Here is a 12,583-nt window from a genome sequence, read left to right as displayed (position 1 = left end):
TGTTGAGACAGGGTCTTACTAAGACACCCAAGCAAGCCTCGAACTCAGTGTTGCCTTTGTAGGCCTTGAACTTGCAGGTTTTCATGCCTTAGCCTCCTGAGTGACTGGATTACAGGCAGATGTCACCAGTTTTGCTGAGAGCGCATTCAAGAGTAGTCTTCTGTTTCTGACTAAAATGGTTTCTTAAAAAAATAAATTATGTAAAAAATTACTTTAAATCTACTTGGTCTATTTGGTTTGGTTAATTTTTGCCATTAGGGACTTGAGACACACACAAACTGGCAGGTATTAGCATATGTATGATTTTAAAACATTTTTGTTTGTTTTTAGTTTTTTTATTTCTTTTTTATGTATGTCTTTCCTAGTATCTTTGGAGGACAGAAGAGGGTGTCAGGTCCCCTGGAACTGGAGTTAGATGGTTGTGAGCTGCCGTGTGGGTTCTGAGAACCCGATTTGAGTTTTCCTGAAGATCAACAAGTGATCTTAACCACGGAGATACCTGCCCAGTCCCAGAAATATACACATTTTTATCATATAGTTTTTAAAGTTACATTTGATTTGTGTACGGGATTGTTGGAGTTTCACAACTTGTGTTGGAGGCAGGGAACACCTTATTGGGATTGGTTGTCTCCTTTCATCAGTTGGTTTCTGGGCATTGAACTCAGGTCCTTAGGCTTAGCAGTAAGTGCCTTTACCCATTGGGCCATTTTTAGGGTCCCCAAATGCTTTGCCTGATTGTTTTTTTTTTTCTTTTTAAGCAAGGTCTTGTCAAAGCTGGCCTGCTTCAGCCTGCTCTCTGTTGGAATTATAGAATGTGACACCACAGCTTCCTTATTACTCAGTTTAGTTTAAATGGTTTTTCTCTTTTTAATGTTTTAATAATTTTTATTTTATGTGTGTGGGTATTGTGGCTGCATGTAAGAATGTGCACCATGTGTGTGCATGGTGCCTGTGGGGGCCAGAGGAGGGTATCAGACCCCTTAGAACTGGAGTCGTAGTTAGGAGCCACCATATGCCACCATGTAGGCTCTGGGAACCAGGGTCCTCTGGAAGAACTGCTGGACCACCTCTTCAGACCCCTTGTTATTCATATTCAGTTAATTAGTGCTCTGGAGATGAGGAAAGCCCTGCTATGTTGTGTTATCCAAGCAGAATTGGATTTCTTTGGTTCATTGTACCTCCTCCTCAGCCTGCCCTATAGCTGAGACTCCAGGCATGTATCACCCAAAGGCTCACTATTGCTTTTTAACTTTTTTCACCCTAGGTGCATAATGGCAGAAAGTGTGTCTCCACTGAAGCACTTTGTGCTGGCAAAGAAGGCCATCACTGCGATCTTTGGCCAGTTGCTGGAGTTTGTTACTGAAGGGTCACAGTTTATTGAAGGTTGGTAACCTCTTAAAATTTTTTTTATGATTACTGTTGAAAATATATACAAGTGTTTTATTATTTCAACTTTAGTTCTTTATTTTGTTTTGAGATCAGGCCGGCTGTGTGGCCAGAATGAGTTTAAACTCCTTATCCACCTGCCTCTGCCTCCCGACTGCTGGGTTTACAGGTGTGTGCTTTGCTCAGGTTTATTGTTGAAGTCACATTGTTTTGTATTCTGGGGACAATACCATAGTGAGTTAAAGTGATTTCATAGTTAAGAAATGAATAAGATACTAGTCAGAGTTTTATGAAATTAAAAATTCCTCCTCCTAAGACCAGTAGGTAAGTTAAGAGCAGACTCATTTTAAGGCTCTGTGAAGATAAGCCCCTTGCCCCAGGCCCACAGAGCTAGGATGTGCCCAGCCAGCAGGCATCTCTATGCAGCCATTACGCAGGCCTTTTCCCCAGTTTGTTTGTGAGCAATTTTAGAATCTCAGTCTTTTATCTCTTCTGTCACATGAGCTGTAATTGTTTTGGGAGAGGATAACTGTTTTCCTTTTGTGCTTATAAACTGCTCAAAAGTAGGTAGCCTCAACTGTCTTAGCAAGATATACTAATTTAGAGAGAACTAATTTGGAATTTCTTCAGGTTCTTAACATATCTCTATTAAGTTAACAATGAAAAAGTGAGGAATTCTTAGAATATTTGTAATGATAGCCGGGTGGTGGCAGCAATGGGCACTCAGGAGGTGGATCTCCCTAAATTTAAGGCCAGTCTGGTCTACAGAGTGAGTTCCAGGCCAGGCTCCAAAACTACAGAGAAATCCTATCTCAAAAAAACAAACAAACAAACAAAACAAAACCAAACAAAACCAAAAAAACCCAGAATATCTATTTCCAGTGACAACGGAAGGCATTTAATCTCTTGGTCGAATCAAACTTTTTCCCACTTGTTCCTTTAAATCTCCCTCACCAGATTGTGAGCTCCTTAGGTCTGAAACTTTTGTTATCTCCAATTTCAAATGCCACATAACTCAAGTTTCACTGAGTGAAAAAGTTTGTTTTCAATTTGGGAAGAATTTGAGCCAGCACAGCGACTTGTGAAAAAGTCTATTTCCTACAGTTGATAGTGAGTAAAACTGAAGTTAAATGTAGTAAAATCTCTTTTGGTCTCCTGTCAATTACAGATTGAACACTGCTGGGAACTAGTGAAAAGGCAGCATTAGCATCTGAATTCTTTTGACTTGTTCTAAAACCTCGGAAAAAAATGTTGCAAGAAAGTGTGTGTGTGGGGGGGGGGGTAAATAGAAACATAAACCAAGAAGTGTAAAATGAGGAATAGCAAGGAGTATAATATGTAAGGTAAGGCTTTAAGAATTACAATCTTGGCTTGGTGGTGCAAGTCTGTAGGATCTGGAGTTCCTGTAGGCTCTGTGGTAGCAAGTTCAGTGCAGTCTTTCCACTCCTCCCCAGTTGCAACATGCTTTATTAATGTACTCAAAATGTAAAATAGGTGGGAAAAGCTTGAGTCTCCTTGTCTTATCTTCAGAAAGAGACAGTTTTAGCTTTTTCTTCTATTACCAGGATGAGGAAAAGTGAATGTTTTGCTCTTTTTCTTTTCTTCTGTGTAACAATCCTGGCTGTTGTAGAACTAGCTCTGTAGACCAGGCTGGTCTCAAACTCACAGAGATCAACTTGCCACTGCCATCTGAGTGTTGGGATTAAAAGTGTGCACTACCACCCCCTGGCTCATTTCACTCCTTTTCAAACCCATGATCTTGGAACTTCCTCCATCCTTGGTTAGGGCTGTATGTACAGTTTGCCTGCTCTGATCAGCCCAGCTTCTGCTGCAGTCAGTATGTCTTTCTCTCTGCCTTTTTGTACAACTTGGACTGTTGTATTCCTTCCCGGGGTGTCAAGATGTGGAGTGATAGGGAAAAGGGGCTTTCCTAGCTCACAGACTGAATCCCACCTTCCTTTCAGAGGGGTAGGAAACTTCACAGATTAGTATGTGAACTTCTTTCCAGCTCAAGATTGGCTTGAACAAAAATAGATGGCTATTAGGTTCTTGTTTCTTTCTTTAAAACTGAATTTTTGTGTCATATATGGTTTGAATTTTTGACTGCTAGATAAATATTAAGTAATCCCTTTTACCAAGTTCTTGAAATCTTTAATATTTTTGAAATTAATGCAGGGAAGTCATCACTGTGGGCATTCACTTTTTATTAGATATTCAAGGTTATGGCTTAGTGGTAGAGTGCCTGCCTAGAATGTATGAGGTCCTAGATTAAATACCTGACACACGCATCTTAAAAATAATAAAGAATATGCCGAATACTCAGATACTATGAAGATTTTTATTTTTCAAGTGATATGCTAATGTATCCAGTTGTATGCTTAGCAGAATTCATTCATATTGCTTTTTCTAATACTATTTCAACTTTGCAGCAACTTACAGGAATCCGGAACTTGATAGAATAGCAACTGAGGATGATCTAGTGGAAATACAAGGCTACAGAAACAAGCTTGCCGTCATTGGTGAGGTGCTGTCGCGGAGACATATGAAAGTGGCATTTTTTGGCAGGTAAAGCTTCATGATTTCATCTAGGGTTAGCTGCACAGGTCAGCTTTTCATTCTCATATCTCCTGGTGTTTCAGTGGGTTGTTTTCCTCTTGCTTCCCCCACTTAGGTTAAGTATTCTTAGGTTAAGTGTTGCAGCTGTTACCTTGTCCATCTCCTGACTGAACGTGAAGCTTTATGAGAGCTGGTATACATTTGCTTTTAAGGACTCTCTTCTCATAAGGATTGCCTAAGAAAGACGGAGAGATAGGTAATGATCCGCCTGCCTCTGCCTCCCAAGTGCTGGGATTAAAGGTGTGCGCCACCACCGGCCGGCTCTCCTTTTCTTCTTGAGACAGGGTTTCAAGTAGCCTAGGCTAGGGTTGGCTCCAGTTTGCTATGTAGCTGAGGCTGACCTTGAATCCTACCACCATACCTAGGTTGTGAATTATTTTTCTAGGTTTATATTGATTATTTTATTTTAATTTACTTGAGAATGGGGGTCTCACTATGTATCTTTGGCCATCCTGGAACTTGCCTGTAAACCAGGCTGGCCTTGAGCTCACAGAGATCTGTCTGCCTCTGCCTCCTGATTGGAGGATTAAAGGCATACACCTCCGCTCATTGATTACTAAGTATATCTTCCAGAAGACTCTCAACTCATGATTCCTAGAGGAAGAGCAGGGAACACTATATGTCAGTGTGTCTACGTGATAGGGTGCTCTTTGTCACACGTGATATACTCATCTGGCCATCAGGTGTTGAGCTGCAGATGTGGCCTGTGATCAAAAGCCTGCCTTGTATACACAACAAGGCCCTAGGTTGATGACCGTCACTGCAAAGAAAAAGGACTGTTAACTACTACCTGCTCACTTGTGCGCTCTGCTCTGCCAAGGGACACAAAGACAAATGACTAGCCTTATATTTCTTGTCTCAACTATCTTTTTTTAACCAATAATGACATTTATTTACTAAACTCATGTCAAGCTGTTTCTCATCTTTTGCAGTTGTAATTGTTGGTGCGTAGATCATTTTTCCTATTTAACCTCAAAAGGCTTTCCTGGCCACTGCATCTGAAGGATTCCCCCTCAGATTCTATTTGTTGATTTTGCTTTTTTGAGACAGGGTAGCCAAAGGTAGCCTTGAACTTACTTTCCCGTGTTAGTTCCTTCAGTCAACTCTGTTTCATTTCTGTTTCTAGTAGTGCTACTTCTAGTAGTGTCGAGGTGGGGCTAGCAGTTGATCCAGTCTGTGTCACATGCTAGGCAGACATTCAGTCACATGACTCCATCCCCAGCCAGTTCTGTTCTTAAAGTAGCCTGTTAAAGTTCCTCTAAGCCTTTCACAATGCTCTGTTATTTTGTTTTACTGTCTTCTACTTCTACTTGGCACAGTATTCTCAGGCCTTAGACAAGTTTAGAGAGAGGCAACTCCATAAATAGGCTTTACCTAAGACTACGGTGAAGTAGTTGGAAGACACCTCTAGATAGATGGTGGGGACTGATGTCTTCCTTGAGGCTAAGAGATAGAACATGGCCCCTGACTTACAGAGACTGACTTCAATCCCTGCCCATACATGATGTTGTGGAAGTGTTGCACACTCCTGTGCAGTAGAAGACTCGCTTAGAGTGTGGCTAGGAGCAACAGTTCCTAGTAACCACGTGATCACCCAGCTGTAATTGTGGGGAGCCAGGAGCATCTGTATTTTTGCAGCATATTATGAACTTGCTGTGGGTTTATTGGCCTTTAAACCTGCCGTTAGGTGAGGAATAAGCCTTGGATATGAGCTGGCCCTAACGCCCATTTCTTGCAGAGAGTAGCAAGTGGAAAGGGAGAAGGAGCCCTTAATGTTCTTGGTTAGGTTTGAGATACTCAGGAGCATTAGTGCAGCGAGCAGAGAGAAATTTGCTGAAGACTTCCTAGGGCACAAATAAGTTCTGTATACTTTATGCTTTGAAAGGTAAAATGAGAGGATTTAGTTACGGTTATGATGTTGGATATGGAGCACAGAGGATAGGTTGAATGGGACTAGGAGGTAGGAGGTGAGGCACTCGAGGCTCTTAGTCTGTGTGGTTAGACAGGAAGGTTGGTAGAAGATATCAGAGAGTAAGTAGGGGCAGGAGACGTGCAATGCTTCAGAGTACTTACTGTTCTTGAAGAGGTCCAGGGTTCACTTCCTAGCAACCACCCCGTGGCTCACAGTTCCAGGGGCTCCAATGTCCTGCTCCAGCTTCCATAGCACTATATGCACATGGTACACATACAGATAAGTGTGTGTATCCTAGAGATTAATTAGGAAGGTGACAATCACAAATTACTTGGTTGGTTGAGTGTCATTTATTGTGGTAGGTTTGTGAACAGGTGTTTGTGTTCATGTGATGTAGATGTGTATTGTGGGTGCTTATTAGCCATTCATATAAAGTTTTCCAAACTGCCAAGTTGGATATTTGAAATTGCAACTTAGACAAGTTATAGGAAGTTTAGAAATTATTGACTTGTGTTGGTGGTTGGGATCTGGGGAGTTGATGAGATGATTCACAGGGAAAAGGAAGAGTAATAACAAGAGAGGGGAGAAGAGGAACCATCCATGAATTAGAGATGCCACACAGCTTGTAACACCCGATTTTGTGTTACACCCTCGGTACAGTTCATGCGCCACTGTACCGAACGCAAGTCAAACAAGGGCCTGGAGATTGAAAGAACACACAGAGAGACCAGGGTCATTCGAAAGGTGATCAGCCGAATGCCCGTTTATTCAGCATTGGGGGAGTCCTTATCTACCTAACTGCAGCACTAGGATCTCTCTGCCCAGGCAGGTGGGAAATTACCATATTAACAAAGGAGTAAATGGCGTGCAGCTAACCACCAGGCGGGGAGGAAGAGCACAGAAACACACAGGAAGCTTAGTTAGTTGATCATAACTGTCCCCAGGAATAAGGGAGACCAGGGCCCTACAACAGCTCAGGAAAACTAGGAGTAATTAGGATGCTAGAAGAGAAGATGACTATTTGGCATTCATGTCTCTTCCTATAACAGACTTGCTAAAACCTTTAGAGTTTCCTAATTGGTAGGAATAGCTTTTATTATTTATAATGAGCTCCTTTGATCAGCCTGGATTTATGCTAATGAGCCTGGGTGAGATAGGGTAGCCCTTAGATAATTTTAGGTTAGTGCGGGTCACTAAATGATTTGAGAGTTGGAAATAAAGCTTCATGAAAACAGTTGAAGAGATTCATACATGGTGGTACATAGCTATGATCCCAGTATTGTTAGGCACAGGAGGAAGATTACCTGTGCTTGGGTGTAACTTTATAGTCTGATTCTATGGTTCATAATGTACCTGAGGACTTGATATCATTTGTATTCTCCCAGATTCTGATAGAGTTAGGGGTCTCAAACTAGTTTTGAGAATCACTGCTGGACAGTGGTGGCACACACTTTTAGTCTCAGCACAGGAGGCAGAGGCAGGTGGATCTTGAGTTTGAGGCCAACCTGGTCTACAGAGTGAATTCCAGGACAGCCATGGCTACACAGAGAAACCCTGTCTCAAAAAACTGAAACAAACATCCATTTCGCTGTACACACTGATTCCTAGTTCAGACATGACACAGTGGAGACAGCTTATCTTTGTTCTTCAAGATTGGGGCTGCTCAACACTGGAGGGGTAGAATTATCTGGTACTGGGCTGGAGTGATGTGGTGACTCAGCTAGCACCCCTTGCCAGACCTCCCTCAGCCTGCCTTAACTGTGGCAAAGCAGTCAGTACAGTTGACCTCTTCTGTGGCAGGATTCCCAGTAAACAGGAAGGAGCTGCACTGCCTTTTATGTTCATCCTTGGAAACCACCACTGTCACACAGTCCAGCCTGAGAAGATGGGACATTAGACCTCATCTGGAAATAGGAAATGCACCACAGAGTTTCCATGTTTGTTTTCAAATTGGCACAATTTTATAGCACCTTATCTTCTCTAAATACACTGCTAATATTTAACAGCACTTGTCTGGCTTTCTTATTTGCCTACTTGGTTTTTTTTTAAACTTTGTTTTACTTTGTCTTATGTAGCTGAACCGGTCCTCCTGTCTCTATCTCCCAAGTTCTAGATCACAGGTGTGCTCTGTGGTCTTTTTATAAAAGGCGCTGTCTGTGAAATTGAACTGTGAAATGTTGGTTTGAGCACAGTGAAGTTTGTTTTTACTCCTTGTTTTGCATGTTTCTCAGGACGAGTAGTGGCAAGAGCTCTGTCATCAATGCAATGCTGTGGGATAAAGTTCTCCCTAGTGGGATTGGCCACACAACCAACTGCTTCCTGAGTGTAGAGGGAACCGACGGAGATAAAGCCTACCTTATGACCGAAGGGTCAGATGAAAAGAAAAGTGTGAAGGTATACTACCCAACCCATAATGCACCTGGAAATTGTAAGATGTCCATGTGGCTAGGCTTGGTTACTAGTGATACTCACTTTGACAGTTTGCAAAGCCAATGTTTATATTTTGACTTCTGAGAGCTAAATTATTGGAAGTATAAAATTGTTAACATTTTTATTGGGGGGATGGGGTGATAGAACCCAAGGCTTCAATACATGTTAGGTAAACTGTGCCACTAGCCCTGTCCTTAACCTTTAATAAAAATAGAATTAAGGTCTTATTTTTATTTTATGTGTATGTGCCTGCATTTGTGTCCGCCAGGTGCATTGGATCCCCCAGAACAGGAGTAGAGACAGTTGTGAGCTGCCGTCTAGTGCTGAGAACTAAACATCAGAACAGTTTAGAAGAGCAGCCAGTGCGCTTAGTCCCCAAGCCGTCTCTAGCACCCAAATTAAGAGTTTTTTTTAAAAACTGATTTAGTAACAATAGGGTATTGTTGAAAACTTAACTTTTCTTTTTCTTATTTTTTGAGATAGAGTTTCACTATGTTGATATTTCTGGCTCAGAACTCTACATGTAGACCACACTGGCCTTGAACTCAAAGAAATTTGCCTGCCTCTGTCTGCCTCCTGAGCTGAGATGTAAAGGACATGCACTTTGTCTTTTTTAAAAATTTTACTGACATTCTTTTACCTTAGGAAAAGTTACTAAGCATATTCATGAGTAAATGCAGATTTGCGAAACAAAGGCCAGAGGCATTTTAGGTTCTTGAAAATGGTAGCTGAGCTATTTAATACCTGATCTATGTTCCTAGGTATTTCATAAATTTCTTTTTTAAAAATTAGGGGGTTTTATTATATTTGTTTGTTTTGTGCATATGTGCATGCGTGTGTGTGTTTGTGTATTTAGACGTCTTGATGTGCACATGAAGCTCAGAGAAGAACTTGTGGGAGTCAGCTCACACTTTCCACAATCGGATCCCACGAGTGACTTTTACCCACTGAGCCAGGCCACTGGCCTTATTTTTTTTTTTTTTCATTTTTTTTTTCACTGGCCTTATTTTATAAACTTTTTAATTCAGTGTTGCTATACTGCTTCAGCCAACAAAAGAATAAAGTACTAAGAAATTAGAATGTTTGATGCTAACTTTGGCCTGATAGGATTTAGAAAGACATTGTCTTTAGTACCTTTTGGACCCGGGATAAGCAAGTGCTTGAATGCTGAGCCATACCTTACCTAAATATTTATGTGTATGTCCCCATGTGCACGCATGTGAGTGTATGTGTGCACATAATACTATGCACATGCCTGTGGAACTCAGGAGTTGATGTCAGATGTCATCCTCAGTTACTCTCCACTTTCTTTTTCGTGATATAGTCTCTCATTGAACGGGAACTCACTGATTCACCGGTAGGCTGGCCGGCCAGCAAATGCCAGAGATCTACCTGCTTCCATTTCCCCCACACTGGAATTAGCAACATACAGTGGCACACCCATCTTTAAGTAAGGTGTTGGGGACCAGAACTCAGGTCTTCATACTTGTATAGAAAGCATTTTACAGGGCCATCACCCTATCTTCTCAACCTCTTTTTGTAATAGGACTTTATTTTGTAGTCTGTACTGGCCTTGCATTTTAGAACTGCCTGGTTAGTCTCCTTAGTGCTGGGATTTGAAGAGTGCTATCAAGTCATAGCCACCTTAAATAGAAAGCGCTCACAAACACAAAAGTTCAGTATTGAAGATCCATACCTCTGTATGTGCAAATGTGTGCATGGATGCTGGGAATTGAACATAAGACCCTGTACATTCTAGTCAAATGCTCTGCCATGGAACTGCATCCCCAGCTCCTTGCTATTTCTGGTTTTGGTAAACTGTAGGTGAGTTTAGGTCATTAGTTTAGTTTTGTGAGCTAAGGCTATGACCTGGATTAAGTAGTCAGTCTGTGTTATTTACCTTTGTTGGTGGTGCACATCCTTCAAATTAATTTTGAGAGAAGAAAAATGAGATGGTTATGTAAAGTATTCCTCAGTCTTAAAATTTATTATTTTTTGAGACATTATGTATCCTTGACTGAGCTGAAAGTTTTTGTATAGACCAAACTTACTTCTGACTCACAGAGGTGCTCTGCCTCTGCCTCCTGAATGCTGGGATTAGGTCACACCCTTCAAACTTCTGACATACAATTTAGGGCATTTCTTAGTTAGTTTTCTATTGCCATGCAAAACGCTGTGATCAAGACAATTTTAGAAGAGTTACTGTAAGTGTCAGAGGGACTCCATGACCATCATGGCAGGAAGCATGGCAGTGGGCAGACAGGGGTAGTGCTAAAGCAGTAGCTGGGAGTTCACATCTTATCTGCACGTGTGAGGCAGAGAGCTAACTGGAAACCCACCTCTGGTGACATTCCTCCTCCAACAAGTCCATGCCTTCTAATCCTTCCCAAATAGTTCACCAGTTGCAGAGCAAGCACTCAAATATGAATGTGGGGCCATTCTCGTTCAGACCCATGGTCCATTCTTAGCACATACATGGTGAATCAGAACACCTGTAACTCCATTTTCTGGGGACCTGGCATCCTCTCCTGACCTTGGTGAGCGCTAAACATGCAAGTGGTACATAGATAAACATGTTTACTAAACACCCATGCACATAAAAAATAAACTAAAAAAAACCCCAAATTAACAAAAGTATCTAACATTGTCTCTGTAGAATAGTACTTCAGCTTCATTTCAGACTTTGAGTACATTTGAAAAGTAGATATTTCTCTATTTCCTTATTTTTTTGTGGGGGTGTATGGATGTTTTTGTCTCTGTGTATCACATGGATGGATACATTGCCTGTTGAAGTCAGAAGAGGACTTCAGATATCCTGGGATTGGAGTGGATGTGTGTGTCCTAGGAACCAAAACCAAGTCCTCTGGAGGAGCAACTAATGTTCTTAACCTCGGAGCCATCTTTCCAACCTCTGCTTTTTTATTTTAGTTTAAGGAAGGGTCACGTGTAGTCTAAGCTGGCCTTAACTGGGTATGCAAGTATGGCCTTGCTATATCCCCAGTGCCACAGTTACAGAGCATGTGCCACCACGTTCTGTTGATGCAGTGCTGACAGAGCATGGGCTGGGCAGGCAAAGTACAGTGGAGCCGCATTCCCAACCACAGCTATGGTGGTGTGTGTGCTGTGTCCTTCCTTTAATTGTTCTAATTTTGCTTTAAGTTCCTTGTGTTGCTTATTTTACATATATATGAGCTAATGTTAAATATGTACATTAGTTTCATAAGTTAATATACCTGAGAAGTTATCTTGAGAAATAGAAATGGCTTGGGGTTTAAATGACAAGGATTTCAAGGTTTTTGTGAATTACTGCCTGATAAGGAAAAAAACATCTTGAAAGACAGGCTTTGCCTCACAAATTTGAGTGTGGTGCTTCACATCTGTACTTCTACACTCAGGAAGCTGAGGCCTGAGGGTAGCCATGAGTTTGGAGCCAGTCTGGGCTAGACATATTTAAAGATTTATTTATTTATTATGTATACAGTATTCTCAGCACTCTGCCTGCAGGCCAGAAGAGGGCACCAGATCTCATTACAGATGGTTATGAACCACCATGTAGTTGCTGGGAATTGAACTCAGGACCTTTGGAAGAGCAGGCGGTGCTCTTAACCACTGGGCCATCTCTCCAGCCCATGGGCTAGACATATTTGAATCGACCTCCCTTACTTCAGTGGGGCATTTAAATTGATTTTAGTATCACTTCTTCTAAATGATTTTCCCCTTTACAACTAAGCAGTCACCTTCATTTTATTTTATTTTATTTTATTTTTTTAAAGATTTATTTATTTATTTATTTAGTATCCTGCCTGTAGGCCAGAAGAGGGCACCAGATCTCACTACAGGTGGTTGTGAGCCACCATGTGGTTACTGGGAATTGAACTCAGGACCTCTGGAAGAGCAGTCAGTGCTCTAAACCGCTGAGCCATCTCTCCAGCCCTGTCACCTTCATTTTAGAAGAACCAGAAAGTGCAAATTTGCAGAAACACCAGATCCATAACTCATCCTTTACAATAAACAGCATTACTCAGGAGTCCCATTGGACTCTGTCACTAGTGTCCTCTTTGTTAAGTGTTTATCTTTCCAAACGCTGATTGCTTTATAGGTGGTATGAGTGAACTTTCAAAGGGGAAATTTTTTCCCCGTATTTGGTTATTTTAAAACCCTGGTTTCTCAGGCTGGAGAGATGGATGACTCAGTGGTTAAAAGCACTGCCTGCTCTTGCAGAGGACCAGTGTTTCATTC

General features: G+C 41.6%; 1 protein-coding gene across 2 annotated transcripts in view; it reads left to right on the top strand.

Annotated features, from left to right (window-relative positions):
• Mfn1 (mitofusin 1) overlaps positions 1–12,583 on the top strand; it is a 42,369-nt gene that overhangs the window by 859 nt on the left and 28,927 nt on the right. For both annotated transcript variants that reach the window (XM_050138375.1, XM_050138376.1), the window contains exons 2-4: positions 1,265–1,383; positions 3,816–3,951; positions 8,146–8,308. In XM_050138375.1, the coding sequence (XP_049994332.1) occupies positions 1,272–1,383; positions 3,816–3,951; positions 8,146–8,308 (411 nt within the window). In that variant the 5' untranslated portion in view covers positions 1,265–1,271. The remainder of the gene's footprint in view (positions 1–1,264; positions 1,384–3,815; positions 3,952–8,145; positions 8,309–12,583) is intronic.

This window comes from Alexandromys fortis, unplaced genomic scaffold, assembly GCF_014885135.2.
Source record: "Alexandromys fortis isolate MF-2015 unplaced genomic scaffold, M_Fortis_MF-2015_v1.1 scaffold_15, whole genome shotgun sequence".
Taxonomy (NCBI): domain Eukaryota; kingdom Metazoa; phylum Chordata; class Mammalia; order Rodentia; family Cricetidae; genus Alexandromys; species Alexandromys fortis.
Note: the sequence above shows the minus strand (reverse complement) of the source record. Positions and strands in the feature narration are given on the sequence as shown.